This window comes from Ovis canadensis, chromosome 3, assembly GCF_042477335.2.
Source record: "Ovis canadensis isolate MfBH-ARS-UI-01 breed Bighorn chromosome 3, ARS-UI_OviCan_v2, whole genome shotgun sequence".
Lineage (NCBI taxonomy): Eukaryota > Metazoa > Chordata > Mammalia > Artiodactyla > Bovidae > Ovis > Ovis canadensis.
In genome coordinates, this window is record NC_091247.1 from 204,642,501 (window position 1) to 204,660,936 (window position 18,436).

Here is an 18,436-nt window from a genome sequence, read left to right on the forward strand (position 1 = left end):
TGGTTTTTTTTTTTTTTCTTCCCCAGCCTCTCCTAATGAGGCATAAACTGGAGCTGCAGCCCGGCTCCGCACTGCAACTTTCACTCGGGCTGCAGCTCTGCTGAGACGGTTTTGTTTAAATCATGTGAGGCTTCATTATTTTTATGATGAGACATGAAATAGATGCGGGCGGAAGATGGGGCTGGAAGGCGGGGAGAGCCGAGCGGCTGCGGCGCGGAACGTCTCAACTACGACTCGAGTGGATAATAGTCAAAGTTCCCGAGCAACTGCGGCATTTACACCCCCAACCCCAGCCCCCCGACACCCGGGGAGACAGAGGCTGGGAGAGTTTGAGAGGACATGCTTGCCCTGGCCCGGCCCGTAGGAAGGGAATGCAGTCTTAGGTGGGTTCCGGATACCCCCCGCCCTTTGACCTTAGTTTCTGAAATTCATCACCTCCCTCCCCCATGAACTGAAATGACCATCTTTGGGTTCCTGAGGCCACTTCTGCCTCCAGTCCACTGTACCATTGTAACAAAAATACTGTTCCTACCAGATGGAAAAGTGAATGTCTGGGGGGAGGGGGGAGTGGTGTAGGGGGAGGTTGGGAAGAAGTGTCGAGAAGAGAGGGGATCCTTGGAGCAAGGTGCCCCTGTCCTAATCGATGGAAATTCAAACTGCTGCGGCACATTTTATTTTACGGGGGCTACCCAGATTGCTGTTATGAAATACAAGTCAGATTTATGATCTTTTTCATATTGAACATGATATGCTATGCTAACGCTGCATGTGACAGTTTAATCAAATCCATTTGTTACCACGAAGCTAAAAGGGGCCGCTGGGATTTGGGATTACAGGCAGAGTTAGGGAAGCTTGTGGCTTTGTCATTCGCCATCATTTTGTACGCCGCCACCCGGCGAGGGGCTCCGGGTGTGCGCCGCATCTCGTCTGGCCGCCCTCATCCCTTCCCCCACCCCCACACGCCCGCCGCCCGCTCCGACCCGCTCCCAAAGTGGGCTTCACAATAGTCGGTCCTCGGCGGGTGTAGGCTGCGCACCGGGTCCGCACTTGAGCTAAATCCGAGGGAAACCCCCTACCACTTCTACCTCTGGGCTGGGTGCTCCATGCGAAGCTGCGGCAACTCAGGCACGCCTCAGTCAACTCATGCAGAAAAAGGAGAAAAGTTTTGGTAAGGTTACAATCTATCATAGATGCACTTTGCCGGCGCTCGGCACTCTCTGCTGCTCCAAAGCCTTCTTGCCCTTCCGCGGCTTTTGTGTCTCTTGGAAAAGATCTGAAATATTATTGTTTGTAACTGCTTTGAAAGACGGCTGCTTAAACCAATTAATCTTGCTAGGTGCAACAAATAACTGCTACATTCTTTGCAAAGCATCCTTGTGTGGCGGCAAAGACACTACCACAAAAGGCTGGAACATAAACTCCTCAAGGGATTCTTTGTTAGAGTGTATGTATGTTTCTTATTTTTTTTTTTTTATTTTGCATGTGAGCTGCATCAAAATTGAACCCAGTCTTGCAAATCTCTTGTTGGCCTTTGCCAAGCACTAGCACTTTGCTGCCATGGTAACTGTAATTAAACTGATAAGAGTGGAAAAATGTCAGTATCTCTGAGCCTTGCAGCTGCATTGGAGAAAAAGGGAATCAAATTGGTTCCCAGCTCCATTGCTCAAAAAGGGGAGGGGGTGGTGGTGGAAGGATGGGGAGGGGAGGGTTGGGAGTTGAAGGGGCAGAACAGAGTTAAGCAGCTCCAGCTCCTGAGATCTGGGGACATCTATTTGCATTGTTGTCCCTTAGGGGGTTACAGCCTGTAGGGACGCTCTGGGCCAGTGAACAGAGAGAAACAAGCTTTTAGGCCCAATCCAGTTCTCCAATCGGGGCCGGGGCTGGGGAGAGGATGAAGATGGGCAGGAGGAGAGAAAATCTTTTGTTTGGTACCTCTTGGCAATCGAATGGCCGGTGTTGGCCAAATTCTTTTAATCTGTGTCACTGCTCCCAGCTGCAGAACCTGCATTCCCATTTTCAAATCTTCCTGAGGCACCTCAATGCTGCCAACCCCCTTTAATGGATTCCCCCTTCCCGCTCCTTTTCCCAAATTGATCTCTGTGCATCTTCCGACGGGGACAAAATGTTTTCCACTCACTGCGGTGTAGTCAGTCCAAAAATATAGAAGACTGGGTCTAAGTGCTGCAGATCTTTTATTATGATTTTTTTTTAACCCCAGCGCGTTGTGGAGTTGTGGTTACTTTGTTGTGTTAACTACTGAAGCTGAGACTGCGCGGATGAATGGCACAGAACAAGGGGACATAATGGAGTTAATCAAGCGTTAGGCTGCCTCACAATGCAATCCAGGCAATTAAAAGCTCACCAGAGTTTAAATGAAATGGTTCTACTTATTTCTGCACACCACACTGCACAGGCTATTATTTATGTCTTTTTTAAAAATTATGATTTCCCTTAAACTGTCAAATAACTCAGAATGGCAAGGTCTCAGAGGCAATAAGAATTTCTCTCAGAACAATTTACATGCCAATCTAAAACTAGTTACGGGTCCTGATGTGCTATAAGCAACTTGCAAAATGTTTCTCAGCTCTGAACACATAACTCTTAGCCAGACGCGTTCTGCCGGATGCTGAAGGGAGGCTGCCGGCTGGTTCATGCCTGTTTGGTACAGGGTAACGTGGTGACTGCAAAATAGTCGTTTTTTTCCACAACTGTTAACTTGCAGAGTATCGAAAATGATTTCCTTTTCAAGAGTAACGTGATGTTGTTTTTGACACGAAGGTACCAGGATGGAGTGTAAAAATCTCAAACTCCTTCTATGCCCAAGGCCAAACAGAATTCTGTAAGAGTTTCAAATATTAATTGGCCTCTGAGTGCTAAATTAAAATGTCAGCCCAACAAAAACATTTTGTGAGGACAAGCAGGGTGGTGTTGCTTGTGCCAAATGTTGGTATCTCCTGTCTTGTTCGCAAAGCGTTGTGAATAAAGATAGTTGACCTTCCACACTTGGTGATGAGAACACAGCTCAGAGAAACAGAGCTTAGCTACAACTAAGAAGGATTTGGATCAAAACATTTTCAGCTTGATGATATGAAAAAAACAATAGCCTTATAAATTGGGTAATTAGACTAGCTGCTTTAAACATACCTCTCGGTGTTCTCAATCATGAAATCCAGGCTGTCATTTAGTATATCACAGTTTTTCCTTCCCCCAGGAAGACGGTTAAGAGGCACTTAGGTATGTTCTGTACTGTAATTAATGGGATTCATTCCTTGTGGAACCTTGCGAGAAGACGGTTAACTAGTTGTGATCAAAGAAACTTCATTTGTTAGAAGTTCTAGAGAGTGAGATTTAGCAGCACTATCAAGGGTTATGATTAATCTACACTAGACCCCGAGCTCCTTCAAAGAAAGGAGTAGAAAGCTGGCTATAGGAATACCACCTGCTCCTCTGTACAAATCCAGCTACTAATCTGCAGATCCGAGGACCACGGCTGTGCATCTCATGCAGAAAAAGCAGCTACTCTGATGCTTAGCTGCTGGTCCCTGCTCCATCACTCAACCAGAGAAGCTATTTTCTAATGGAAATTCAACATCATAATGCTATTATGTGAAATGCATGTATCATTTATAGTTAGAAAAGTTATTCTGCTGTGAGGGTATGGTGTCTTCTTGTCTCTTAGTGTGATTAAAAAAGAAAAAGATAGTGAAGATAATAAAGGTAAAGTCTTTATCATCAGGCATCAGAGGAAACCGAGAAAGGTTTAGCTGTTTGGGAGCAGGGAACACACCGATAATGCTCTAGATTAAGGCTTGGTATTTCTTTCTTGATACTGTTTCAATTGCAGACACATTTAGTGTTTTGTGTCCTTCTGTGTCCAAGTTTAAAACTTTCTGACTAACAGAGGAGGCATGATATAACAGTGGTATCTCTGGATTGTAAGAAGGCCATCAAGTTTGGGCTGAACTGTCATTCAGCTTTGAACCAGTCGCTGAACCTCTCACACTATCATAATTTGTAAAATAAAAGAAATTGGAATCAGTAGTTTAGAGTACTTAAAATGCGTTGATACGTATGCAACTGTGAATAATTTGTTCAGCTTTTTGAAAAACTGAGTGTTTGACATTTAAGAAAGAAGAAACTAGAAGGCAAATATCCTTTCACTGGAAAAAAAATTCAATCAAGTTGTATTAACCAGAGAATTCAATTCATCTCCTTATTTATGATATGGAAATATGTCTCTAAAATGTATAAATGTCCCTGTGTCTAGTCTAGCGTGTGTAGTGTGTAATATATGTATATAATATATATTTGCCTGTGGATGTTTGTGTAACTTTATATATATTGAAACTTTGTCTTCTGTTGTTTTTTCTTTGCTTTATAAAATAAGTGCATGTTTATGATAATAAATTACTTAATCCTATAGTTTAATTTTATATAAAAGTATATAGCCTATAGTTAGATGATCTGCTAGTAAGAGATGCATGGACCAATGCTTGTGAGTGTCAATGCATTTTGTAAATTTTTAACATAATGAATGCTTGGAAATATCGAGGACATAGAGGGAAGTATTTGGATGTAAATAAGTATTATAGGATTGGTGAACTTTTTGGGTGACTGCACTTAGGCTTAAGTATAAACATCTCTACTGCTAAGTGAGGTTAGTGTATCCCATAAAAATGAACTTTCCTTCCACCAACTCATTCTTGACTCCTACAGTGTGTACACAGATTAGTCTGTTAAATAACTTTTTTCTAGGTTGTTAACCATTGACTCCTATTATCTCCTGAAAGGAACTTCCCTATGTAGAAAACTATACCAATAGAAAATTATTTACTATTAGTTCATGTAAATGATATCATCTTACCAGGTATAAGATGAGCTGATTGGTTTTGCTACTTTATAGGTGTAACTTCATGAATGATTTAACAAAGACACTTAACAAAGTTTGAACCTCTTTCTTTTCAAAATTTATTTCAATTTCTGTATATTCATATGTTAGCCACTCAGTCATATGTTAGTCATTCAGCCAGGCTCCACTGACCATGGGATTCTCCAGGCAAGAATACTGGCATGGGTAGCCATTCTGTTCTCCAGGGGATCTTCCCAACCCAGGGATCGAACCCAGGTCTCCTACATTATAGGCAGGTATTTTGCCATCTGAGCCACCAGGGAAGCCGAAAGTCTAACACTCCTTGAAAATGGCAATCAGAAATGTTTAACTTAATGGAGGTCTTCGGACACCTCTTCATTTTTGGAGTCTCAGCTCTCTTTTTTGTTCTTGTCTTCCTTCAGGTATACAAATGCTCTCAGTCCAGCCAGACACCAAGCCGAAAGGTTGTGCTGGCTGCAACCGAAAGATCAAGGACCGGTATCTGCTAAAGGCATTGGACAAATACTGGCATGAGGACTGCCTGAAGTGTGCCTGCTGTGACTGCCGTTTGGGAGAAGTGGGTTCTACCCTGTACACAAAAGCTAACCTTATCCTTTGTCGCAGAGACTATCTGAGGTAGGAATTCGCCTTGCACACCAGTGATCACTGGATTCCTTTTAAAATATTTCTGTAAGTGTACTTGTGCATTTTGTGTCTTTCCTGCCAGCTTCTATTCCTGAAAGATGTCCACCTGGCAGCCTTCAGCGCACTATGTCTGTGGCACAAACGAGGGCTTGAGTCATGGTCAGGAAAACACAGTATCTCAAAGTCTTTCTGTTTGCCTTGCCTGATGCTCCTACCTGGGGATAAGTGAACCAACCTCCAATTCATGTCAAGCTGTTCAGTATGAATCAGCATACAAGTTTTCTTAGCAGGAAAGTGACAGGGTCGGGCTGAGCATAGCACAAAGTGATTCCGTGATCTTTCTGTTTCAGATTTGTCAGAGAAAGTTGATTTGAAACTCTTATCTGGTATTTATTAGAATGATCTTTAGTAGAATGTGGAAAACTTCCTCCAAGTGTGAATATACCTCCCCCTGCTCGCAAACCCCAGGGCGTTCCAAGTGATCTTCGCAAAGATAGCATTTGAATGTTCGTCTGCCTCAAGACTTGCAGTAGCTTTATGGAAAACAACAAAGTAAAGACCTCCGTCATTATAGGGAAATGATAGCCACTCTCCAACCTATAAACATCTGAATAGTTTCAGGACAACGCAGCTGTTCTTGCTTCTGAAGCTATGAAGCAGGTTAATCTTCTAGCATTTAGTACTCTACACATGGACTTACATGTTTAAGAAAAATTATTTTGCTTTTCAGGGGACTTTGTGACTTCATTCAGCTGCAGATTACTTATATTAATAAAGTAGGATCTATCAAATTAGAGAAGTGATATATGGCATCATTTGGGTTTTCATATTTGATACAATCAATCACTTTTTCTAGTCTGACATTAAGTGATTTATTTTGAAATTTTTTTCTCTTATGACACAAAATTTATCAATCAGCAGAAACTCCTTGGTCATTTCGGGAGGTGTTTTCTAGGGAATTTGGTGCTGCTTCATATATAATTCAGTTATTTTCAGTCCAATTCAGTTTCTATATAGAAGAACATATTGTTTGATGAATGGTCGTTACAAGAGTGTGAGCCTGGTACTGTTTATCAGATTCTACTCTCTCCCCTCTTAGGACTGCTTCATCTGATAGCCCCCTGACTAATTATGACCACTTGCTGCCACTTCTCTGTGTCCCAAGGGCACAAAATACATGTAAGGTCCCAGCCATGGAAATAGGAAGTGGCTTTGGGGAAGGAGTTCTCTAACTACTGCAACTAATCATTAGAATTAAGCTATTCCATGAATTCTTGTAGACTCTGCAGTCTTGGAACTTTCCTCTTGCAAATAAAAAATTCTCTTCTGCTCTTTGTGAATTAGAGCCTGATTTCTGCACAGAGTGTATTTGCTTTTAGCGACTTGACATTGCTTCCTAGTTTTGCTTTATCTTGCTTTCCAATAGCCACAAGCTTTTGGACTCTGTCTTTGACTTTTGTTTACCACTGCAGAATCTCCAGTGGATTCGTGTAAAAACACTTTCGAAAACAAGGAGTTTATATAGTCTAGGCAAGATTAAAGTGTTCTAATAGGCCATAAAGACAAAAATTGAGTCAAATTTAGAGTCTTTTGAAATCTCTGGCTATTTTTAACTCAGAAATACAAATTTGCCAATGAAATACCTGTGTCCTGAGTGAAACTCTTTTGTGGTTGTCAACAAAGTCGAGAGCAGAGAAAGTAATCTTGTATTGTCTTCGTCTTCCTTATGGTAGTAAAAATAAGTTGTTCAACTGATATTTGATAGTCTCAAGTAAGTGTGTTGTTGAAGGGAATTTATCAAAATAGTGTTTAATCTCAGAAATCTTTATCTCTAAAAGAGTCTATTTGCTGCTTTGTGTGATACAACTTTTAGTTGATTTCTGATAAGCTCAAACTTTTAATCTTTACTTTTTTTTCTTTAATCTTAACTCTTTCAAATTTAAACCCTGGTCCAGATTGCCAATATATTCATTTCTCAGAGTGCAATTTCCTCTCAAATTGGTCATTACCGCATTAATGGCCAGTTGTTATGTTAACAGCCTAAGGGTTGTTAACATTTCAAACTAAGTTGTTAACAACAAGCTTATCCCTTATTTAAACCGAAGGTTTTGTTGTATATAACATGGCTTCTTTGGCAAGAAGTAGTTCGTCAACACTTAAAAACTGCAGAAGTGAAATGGGTAAATGGCATGGGTGTAAAACGCCGTGTTACGTGTTACAGATTATGCCGCAGATGTGGTATTAGTTTTATGTGGAAAGTGCATAGCACAATGAAATTCTGTCTGTTTAAAAGCATACGTCTCTGATTGGCAAATTAAAATAATCTGATTCTGTATGTCAAATAGATGAAGACGTTCAAGCAGATTTTATGTACAAATTAATTTCTTCGAATCTGTATAAACAGGCATTCAAAATGCTTATGCCTGCTGTGTGAGAGACATGATTTTAAGTTAGACAAAAATTAACTAAGGGAAAAAGGGAAGTGCACCTCAAATTGTTACTATCTATTTATTAATTACATAAAATCTGCAATATGATCAGTGAACAAGTAATATTCTATGGCTGTTTTCCCAAGCTTTGAAAATAACTCTTCTCATTTCCTTCTGTGTTCAGCACATTGCTTTCTTGTATTTTGCACAACCACTGCTTAACCATTTAAATCCTATTAAAAAGTAGTTTAGATTGATTTTTGGATATTATGTGATATCTTTGAGGTACAAACGAGCCATACATACTTCACAGGTTTGTATTTCTCGGTCTAACTTTCCAGGCATCTAAGTAAGAATGTGGGAAAGGATAAAGAAAAAAGTAGCTTACCTGCACCAGTAAATTATAGATTATAGATATTATCTTGGGCCAGATAATTTTTCACATCTACAGAAGAGTGAAATACTTTTCGCCAAGTTTATTTAACTTCCTAGTTAACTTCTCCTTCCAAAAGAGAACACAAAAAGCACTTTTATTGCTGAACAGTGAATCTTGAAGTTCTTACGTTTTATTAATATTTTGCCTTATTCTGAGTAGAGGTGGTGATGACAGGTTTTTACAAGTTCTTTATATGATAAATATATGAATTTAAATCATAAGATATTTTCTTTAGGGTGTTGGAAACTGTTATTGCAGTAATTTTTTCTTCTTTGAGGCACATTTAGCTGTATTTAAGAAAAAGAAAACATTTTTACAGTTTATTACTAAGTTTCAAATCTTGACAGTTCCCTTACCATAACCGGGCTGATATAGTATTTTTTATTTTTTCTGTGGAATGTAAGATAAACGTGTCTGATGAGAGGGAATTTGTCAGTTTGTAAAGGATTTGTCGCCATCCTCAGAAACTAATTAGAAATAGGAGCAGAAACATTGACATTTTAAAAATTCCTCTATTAACGCTTTCTGACTTAAACTATGAAGTCAATCTGCCCACTGATATTTATATGCCAAGACCTAACAATGTATCTGGTAAAAATATATCCAGTACAGTTAGTTTTTTTTTTTAAGTTGTTTATGATAAAGTAGACATGGAAGCATTTTTGTGCCTTGAACTAAAGAATGCATAAAGTAAATTAGCAATTACTATGTAAAACTAGCCAAGGTTTAGTAATGATGTTTACAGGACTATAGTTACTACTAAACTATCTTTCATTCTGATTTGTTTGGTAAGTATGAATAAAGTAGTTAATATATCATCAGTTTTAGAATTAAGATTTTATATCAAATTTCATGAAGTCACAACCACAAGATAAACCATAGTACTTTACTTCTCAACTTGGAGGCAGTGTAGAATATTAGCACTTACACTTAAGCTTTCGGGCCATTTTTGCCAGTTTTTAAATTTAAGCCTGAGTTTTCTTGCTTGTGGTGTATTTTAAGCATCAAGGTGATGAAGACTGTATCTTGCGTCTCTGTGAATGATATTTTACCAGAGAATGTACTCAAAGCTATAGGGAAAGCTACATATAGCTTTTTCTACACAAGAAACAGAAAACATCTTGTATAAAAGATAATGTAGTTTGCTATTTTTATACATGAAGATGATTTGTTTAAAATGAAAGTACTGGGAGAAAGTGATGCTTCATGCTCCACCACAGCTACCAGTTAACAAAAAGGATTTGAAACTGTGATGCTGATTGCCTATTTTAGTGCTTCAATGTACTAATATGATTTTTACAATAGAAAATTAAAATTAAATGCTACATAGAACATTAGCCTAGCTATAACTTTATTTCACACTGATCAAAACTGGAGCTTCTGAATAAATTTTTATGAGATTAAATTTATGTTAGTAGATAATTATGGCCTTAAAAGTAAATATGAATATATTATTAATATTATTTTATCTGACAGTTCACTGCACAGATTCTTTTTTAATGCTAACTGACATTCATTCTGTTTTTCCTGCTTTGTCCTCTTTTTAGATATTAGGCAGTTGGAGAGCAGTACATTATTATTATTTGAAATATAACTTTTTATTGTTTTAAATTCCAAAAAAACTAATCTTATATTAGTTCCTCCCAAATAATTTTTTTTATTTGAGCTTTCTTAATATTTTATTATAGTCATAACTTTTTATCATATTTAAATGTCTAAGCTAATCTTTGTATTTTGAGATATTTTGCTAAGTGTTAATAACTTAGATTCTAGACTCTAGGGTCTTTTAAACATACTGCTACATTTCCTGCAAATTATCTTGCTTTATTTACAGCTTTATAAAATATTATAATTTTAAGTTTATTTTTCTGTTTATTATAGAAAAGCATTATTGCATTCTATTTCAAACATTTTATAGTATATATCTATCATTCATGGATCAGCACAAATCAAGAGGGATAATTTTGTGCAATACTTTGGGAGAACACCCCTTGCTTTAGAGAAAAATTGGTAGACCCACACTAGAATTCCTGAGCAACAATCTCTCTGCAATAATCTCTGTTAAAAATATCCCATCTCATAGAGAATTTCTTATTTATAAATTTATCTGTCCTTAATTCTGTAATATACTCATTTTCAGGGGATGAGTACTTAATTATTCTAGTTTTGTGCCTTTTGCTTTGTTTTATAGACTTGAGATATTGTCACTGAAAATAACCTCCACTAAGAATATTAAAAATAAAATATTTCACACTGTTTCTATGCCTTTACTGTTTTTTATCTTTTCATAAAGCATGGAATACTTCAATCAGGATAGTTTTTAAACATAAAATGGATAAGTTAGACATACCTGACTTAGCAGAAAAATATTCTGTTTCTACAAGTATATTTAGGATTAAATACACATGGAAGAACTACATTTGAGAATTGCTAAAATTGCTTATTTGGCACTTTATAAATACATAGAACTCTGGGAAAGAATCTCTTATTTTTGGTTGCTCTTAAAGTGTATCAAAGTAAGGCAGCACTTCATTTATAAGCTCACCATTAACTTCCATTAAGTGACTAATAGTAAATGTTAATGCTGTTTTGACTGCATAAACATAATTTATTAAGGAATCAGTTTAAAATATGCTGAAAGTAATAATTTTGTAAATGGTTTTGATGAATATATGCATTGTAGAAATGCATTATGTAGTTCAGTTTTCTGTCTCACATAAAAATTATGTAGCTTTAAAGAAGAATTGCACCAACCTAAACGACCACTGTATTTTTTTTTTTCATTATAATGTGAGTCATTGAAATCTTATTTTACCATTTGGTTTGAAAACATTTACCAGTTCCTATGAGAATGTCTTTTATCGTTCAAAATTATACGTTGTAACCTCATCCTATCTTCCAAAAAGAAATTAACGTTTCTCACTTTTATCCATAAATGTTAAAATATGTAGATTGTAAATGTAGGACAAGATCTTGAAAACAAGGAAAGTAAAAATAAAAATAGCAATACTCTCTCAATCAACCCGATAGCTTTTAAAACAGAATTCACGTTAGCCACATTTCTTTAAAAAGGCATTTTTCTCCTTTTTAATTTTTTAATCAGCTTATACAAGCAATCATTCCTCCTGATTCACAGCATTTCCCTTTGGCGGCACCTGAAGAGATGCAGGGTGCGCAGGCACGCTGCACATACAGATGTTAGAATCTATACAGCCTTGGAATGTGCACCGACTTTGGTCATAATTGACTTTTACCAGATCACCATACTTTGGCAGGCTTTGAAACTTGTAAAATTCAGATACTTGATGCCAGCTAATTCCTTAGTATTGTAAACCATAGCTCTGACTTATTCCTACAGAGTGTTCACCATTCTAAGAGGAAAGACAAGTTTTATAATACTGCAGAAGGCCTAACTTTATTCCCTTGTGATTTTTATCACCCAATTCTGTTTGTCTCAGCTCCAGTGGAGTTTGATACTGTCTGCTTCATTTCCGTCTCTACCATCGTAACATACTTGTTTTGATGATTAACCGTATGTTCCCCTTCTCAAGGGTATTTATAAGAAATTTATTTTGAAGTAGAAGTTCCATTGTGAAGCAAGAAATGTGACATTTAGTTTTGTTTCTTACTTTAAAGCGATTTCTTTTGCTTATGAGGTTTTTTTCCCCCTTATTATCCATGTAAATGGATAACTCTTCCCTCAAGAACTTCGGACCTAAGCATACCCTTTTATTATATTCATCAAGCATGTTTGCTGTATTACAGACATAGTTATGATGAATCCCACATCAGTCACTTGGGCATTCACCTGCACCATTTTTGCTTTCTGCTCGATACCATCAAAACTTCTTGATAGATATTTTTCTTCTCAACGAATTTTTTTAGTTATATAAAGATCCCATTTCTTTTGCTGAATTCTTTTACTCCATAGTTTTGGGTTTTTATGATGCAGAAATCTCTAGCTGTGGACTTTATTAGTTGAAAACAAAAATCACACTTGAGATAGTCATGTTGGAATAGTTAGATCTCTGATTTGAAGTTGGAAAATTAACATTAAGCTGCATGTATTAAGTTAGACTCTAACCAGCATGTTTTGTTATGATTCAATGTAATATTAAAAACTCTCGAACTGGGCTACTGGGAAAATAAAAGACTCTTAGGATTTCAAAGATTATTTGCATAGGAGTACACCAAAGCCATATTTAAGTAAAATTGTTATTACTAATGCAGTAAAGCATTGCCTAAAGTAAACCCATCCTATTAATAAAAACAAAATCAGTTTTAGTAAACATAAATATCCAATATGACATGGATTAGTAATGGGGCAGGGATCATAAAATGTACTAATGATAACATGTAATCATTATCTAAATACCTCCAAGAAAAAATAAATTCCCATCTCACGCTGTGAGATCCCAACAGGCAACTTCAAGAGCAAAAAGAAGTTTTAGACATCACTAGTATATTCTGCGGAGAAGGCAGTGGCACCCCACTCCAGTACTCTTGTCTGGAAAATCCCATGGATGGAGGAGCCTGGTAGGCTGCAGTCCATGGGGTCGCTAAGAGTTGGACACGACTGAGCGATTTCACTTTCACTTTTCACTTTCATGCATTGGAGAAGGAAATGGCAACCCACTCCAGTGTTCTTGCCTGGAGAATCCCAAGGACAGGGGAGCCAGGTGGGCTGCCATCTATGGGGTCGCACAGAGTCAGACACGACTGACGCGACTTAGCAGCAGTTTATTCTGATTTCAGAAAACTTTTAAAACAATGCCATGTTTTTATTCTAGCAATTCTATTAATAGCAGAGGTACATGTCATTATTGAAAATATTTTATTCTCTTCTTTGTTTTAAAAGATTTTGAAATCTCTTAAATAGTACCCTTTGATAGATTGCTCACATTTCACCAAAAAAGTTAAGAGTCAAGACTGTTCACAAAATACCTTATGGCATTGAGCATGATGCTTACTTTGTTTTTATCAACCATCCCATAAAAACACATTCTGACCAACAGCTGCATATTAGACACAGGTGACTTAGACTGTAAAGAGACTGCCTGCAGTGCAGCAGACCCAGGTTCTATCTCTGGGTCGGGAAGATCCCCTGGAGAAAGGAATGGCAACCCACTCCAGTATTCCTACCTGGAGAATTCCATGGACAGAGGAGCGTGGCAGGCTACAGTCCATAGGGGCACAAAGAGTTGGACATGACTGAGCAATTAACACTTTCACTTCACTTTCTAAGATGAGTGTTCCTTTGCTTGAGTGGAAGGGATGGGAGTAGAGAGGTGAATAAAAAAATGAGCATAACTTCTAACACTAAAAATGAGTAGTAGTTTCAATTGGCAGGTTTATTTAGTTTTACGGGTGAGAAGTTCAACTGTACTATACTATGAACATAATTTTAAAGCCTATAAGTATTACATATGACTATCCATTGAGGGATGTCTGTGTTTTGGGAGATAAAAAGAAATAATGTTACTGAATTGCCTAAAAATTTAGCAACTAGTATTTTCTGTGACCATTTATTAGGGAAAAAAAATGAAAAAGGTTCTAAGCTATAAGAACCCCTTCTTTTGACAACATGTCCTTACCGAGTGAATAGGATTGGGGTTTGTAATTATGATTACATGTTTGTATTTATGATTACATGTTTTGCTGTATCTAACAGTGTGAAAATGAAGCCATTTAGTTGCTTAACAAATATTTGAGTGCCAATATTTCATTTCTATAAATAATGAATATATAACTATATTTCTAATTGATTTTGTATAATACATAAATACAAAACTATTAATATTTTACTATGTAAAGAATAAGATAGTCTGGGAAATTTGGGAAGCACTTAATGGCAAATTATTTTTCAATATTTTTTTTTAACAGCTGACGTACTCACCATTGTTAAATAACTAAGGAAAAAATAGGAGGAGTTTTAGTGTGGTTCTATCACATGGAACCAGTACAGAGAATGAGAAGAGGTATAATTAGGAATGAGTAGAAAAAAAATTCAGGGGAGATGTTATAAATAATAAGTAAAAATTGTGCTCTGTGAAAATCCTTTGGTAAGCCAGTAGTCCTTTTATAAAAACTGAGATTCAAGCTTCATAGTTAAGTTTCAGATGCAGAGAAAGATAGAGTTAGCCTTGTAACTTTCATGCTGTTTGTATCATGCGGCTCTCACTGCAGATACTGGTAAGTTATCAACAGATGGCAAAACACTTAGCATCATAGGTCCCCATTTTCCCACTGAACAACTATTATCCTGTACACTCTAGGTGGGGCTTCCCAGGTGGCACTAGTGGTAAAGAATCTGCCTGCCAATGCAGGAGATGAAGGTTCAGTCCTGGGTCAGGAAGATCCCCTGGAGGAGGAAATAGCAACCCATTCCAGTATTCTTGCTGAGAAAATTCTGTGGACCGAGGAGCCTGGCAGGCTACAGTCCATGGGGTCACATAGAGTCAGACACGATGGAGCGCATACTCTAGGTACTGTACAAAGCTGTCAGACACAAGGCAGAGTAAACCACAGAAATAACTCCTTGCTGTGCAGAGATTATATTCTAGTTGGGAAAGCAGATAATCAACAAAATAAGTATTGAGTACATTAGGAAGATAATAAATGCACAGGAAAAATGGAGTAGTGTAAGAGTTTGAGCAAGCTGCAGGAGTTGGTGATGGATAGGGAAGCCTGGTGTGCTGCAGTCCATGGGGTCGCAAAGAGTCAGACGCGACTGAACTGAACTGCAGAATTTGTATTTATGAATGATGACTGTGTGAATGTGGTGGGGAGGAGATAAGGATTTGAAAAATTAAACAGGGTAGACAGGCACAGTTTGTTGAGAGGGTGACTTGAATAAAGACCTAAAGGAAGTGAAGGAGCTAGCCATGGGAATGTGTAGGTAGGACATTCTGGGCATGGGGCCGGTCAGCATGAAGAAGTTGCAGTGGAAGACTTTCTAATGCGTTTGAAGAAAATCAAGGATGCTCGTGTGGTTGGAGTGAGAGAGAGAGAGGAAGAAGCAAGGATTAGAGGCAGCCACTGTGGTTTTGTGGTACCCTGGTATCACTGTTTCAACCATGAATGCCCCCTATACTTTTCTAAATGACAGGTGATAAAGTGGTACCATCTGAGAACCACTGTGATGCTAACTCAGGCTGTTATAGACTGAATTCCCATTTGGGATTACAGAACTCATCTGCTAAATTGAATGAGATTATTTTAATGTATAATTTACTAGTATTTTTTTATATCTTTTTATTTCGCTTCAGTAATGACCCTGTGTGATTATATAATAGTTGTGAAGTATGTGTCTCGAAATAGACCCCAGGATTAGGTCATTTGACTGTTGCTAATTCACAGGGATGGTATAGTTGTATGTCTGAGCTGAAACTGATACATCTACACATATCTACTATATGGTTATTGGAGTATTTATTATATAATACAATAGGAATGTTCATATTGATGAGCTAAAGCTGCCAGCACAACATGGGTGAAGGTAACATCTTGGCCAAAGATGTCATTAAACTCTGCCCTGATCACAATATAATAGATATTTTTGAATACTTACATAATAAAAATTGGAAAGATATGGATTTTTCATAGGCCGCCAGTTTCTACTCTTGAAGGGGAAATGTCAGTAATTCTATCTCTGAAAACTTATCTTTTTCCATTATTTTTAAAGTCAAGCTGAGTTTTGTTTAATGAAATTAATTTCTGGTACAAAACATTTAAAATAACATATTTGCTCTCATTATGGTCAATGTTTCCAAATCCAGCATTTAGAGGAAATACATCAAAGACGTGTTATTACTTAAAACAATTGAATCACCTTCCTGATGTGATGAGATAAATTGTTACAGAAGTGTTCTGTTTATACTCATGCTTCTGGCCCCTCACCTAACCCCAGCTCACTAATTTTAATTTCACATTAACAAGAGCCAGGCATTTATCTTCCAAACTAAAAGATTAATATGCATTCTTATTTGTGAGAGTGGGATCTGGATGTGCCAGCTGTCTGTACTTTTAAAATTAAAAGTTAAATTTCAGCAGTAAATACAATCAAAGTTCTTGAGCCTGTATTTAAATTTATAAAATGGGCTAGGATGCATTATGGGTGTTGGCTAAGAAGCTGCCCATTGATCTGACAGAGAGTCACAGCATGAACAAGTGAGCTTCCAAAGCGGTGATTGTCTACACTTCATGCACAAAGAAATCTCAAACACACTTTCCAGAAAGCTATGAAGTGGTGGCCAGATGACTTTGCAAGCTTTAATTCCTACTGTCATCCTGCACATCCTAAGTGTTTTGTTTTGTTTTTTACCTGTTACAATCTCTAGTAGCCCTTCTATTCTATTTGGTAGGTGGGGCATGTGTTGTAACAGCCATCTTGTCCTCCTTTAAGCCAAAGACCTATATTCCTAATTTTTTTAAAAAAGATTTTTGGCCATACCATGTAGCATGCAGGATCTTAGTTCCCCAACCAGGGATGGATATTTTTGAATACTTATGTAAAAAGATATGGATTTTTCATTGACTGCCAAGTTCTACTCTTGAAGGAGAAATGTCAGTTATTCTATCTCTGAAAAGTGATCTTTTCCCATTATTTTTAAAGTCAAGCTGAGTCTTGTTTAATGAAATGAATTTCTGGTACAAAACATTTAAAATAACACATTTGCTCTAATTTTCATCCCTTGCAGTGGAAGTGCCAAGCTTTAACCCCTGGACCACCAGGGAAGACGCCCAGTTTGAGCTTGATTTTAAGGAAAAGTCACTTGGTCTTGACTGATAGTCTGCTAAGTGTGGAAATAATCTCGTCACTGATAGTTATTAAATTAACTATCATCTTTAGCACAGAGATCACATGCTTATTCCACTAAAGGTGTTCAATGCTTTGTCTTCTCAATTAACTGTGGATTGCTGCAGTGACCTGAGAAAAAAGTAATGTATTTTGAGAAGATTAAAATTTTAAAAAAAAAATTTTTTGATTTAGGAGTAAGCAGAGCCTTTCATTCTTACTAAAACTCAGTTTTTCACTGTGCTTCTAAAGTCACAGATTGGGGGAAAAAATAATAAAATGAAGTCACAAGCTCATTCTGCATTTCATTTGAACACATATAGTGTATTTTAAATTTTTCGCTGGGTATTTCTCATTAATCTACCACATTGTGTTACCCCACTCCAGCTATCATTAATGGCATGTTAGTCATATGTGACTGTTAGGATGCATTCATTCATCTGCTGTTTTTACCTTCTGTGATATTACTTTATACAAAGAAAAATCTGTATTAGTTCTTACTAATTCTCTAAGTTTCTCCCAAACCAGATGCTAGTTAGACCTAATCCCTAGGTTTCAGAGGCATCAAGGTGAGGAGTACAGATGTGATGTCTGCCCTTTTTCTGTGACTTCCTTGTATCTTCCTAGGCAAGTTACTGAACCTCTCCAAGCCTCAGTTTACCTATCTGTACATAGGAGTAGCAAACCCATTCAGGCAGTGTCAGTGAAACACCATAAGGAAAGAATCAACACATAGGCCAACACTCTAGTGTAAGCTTCTGTTGTTACAGAGGAAGAATTGTGCTGAGTTATGGGTAGTTATGGCGCTACCAGGTAGAGCCAGTGGTAAAGAATCTGCCTACCATTTCAGGAGATGCAAGAGATGCAGTTTTGATCCCTAGGTTGGGAAGATCCCCTGGAGTAGGAAATGGCAACCTACTCCAGTATTCTTGCCTGGAAATTACATGGACAGAAGAGCCAGGGGGGCTACAGTCCATGCGGCCACAGAGAGAGTCTCACGTGACTGAACACACACACACACACACACACACACACACACACACACACACACACACACGAAGATAAGACAGAAAAAAGAAAGAAGAAAAGGGACTAAGAAAAAAGATAAGAAAAAAGACTAACGAAACAGATTAAGATGAGATTTAAGGATGATTAATAATCAGGAATATGAAAGGCTAGTAACATAAGATCTTTTACTTTTCATCTACAAAGAAGATAGATGAAGAAAGCCTTAAATACCACATGCACCTGAAGCCATA

At 37.5% G+C, this 18,436-nt stretch overlaps 1 protein-coding gene across 3 annotated transcripts in view; it reads left to right on the forward strand.

Annotated features, from left to right (window-relative positions):
- Window positions 1–18,436, forward strand: part of LMO3 (LIM domain only 3) — a 62,680-nt gene that overhangs the window by 2,172 nt on the left and 42,072 nt on the right. For 2 of the 3 annotated variants that reach the window (XM_069581264.1, XM_069581263.1), the window contains one exon: window positions 5,293–5,506. In XM_069581264.1, coding sequence (XP_069437365.1) covers window positions 5,301–5,506 — 206 coding nt within the window. In that variant the 5' untranslated portion in view covers window positions 5,293–5,300. Of the gene's footprint in view, window positions 1–160; window positions 1,169–5,292; window positions 5,507–18,436 lie in introns of those variants that run through there. The other variant, XM_069581262.1, reaches the window with a different exon arrangement.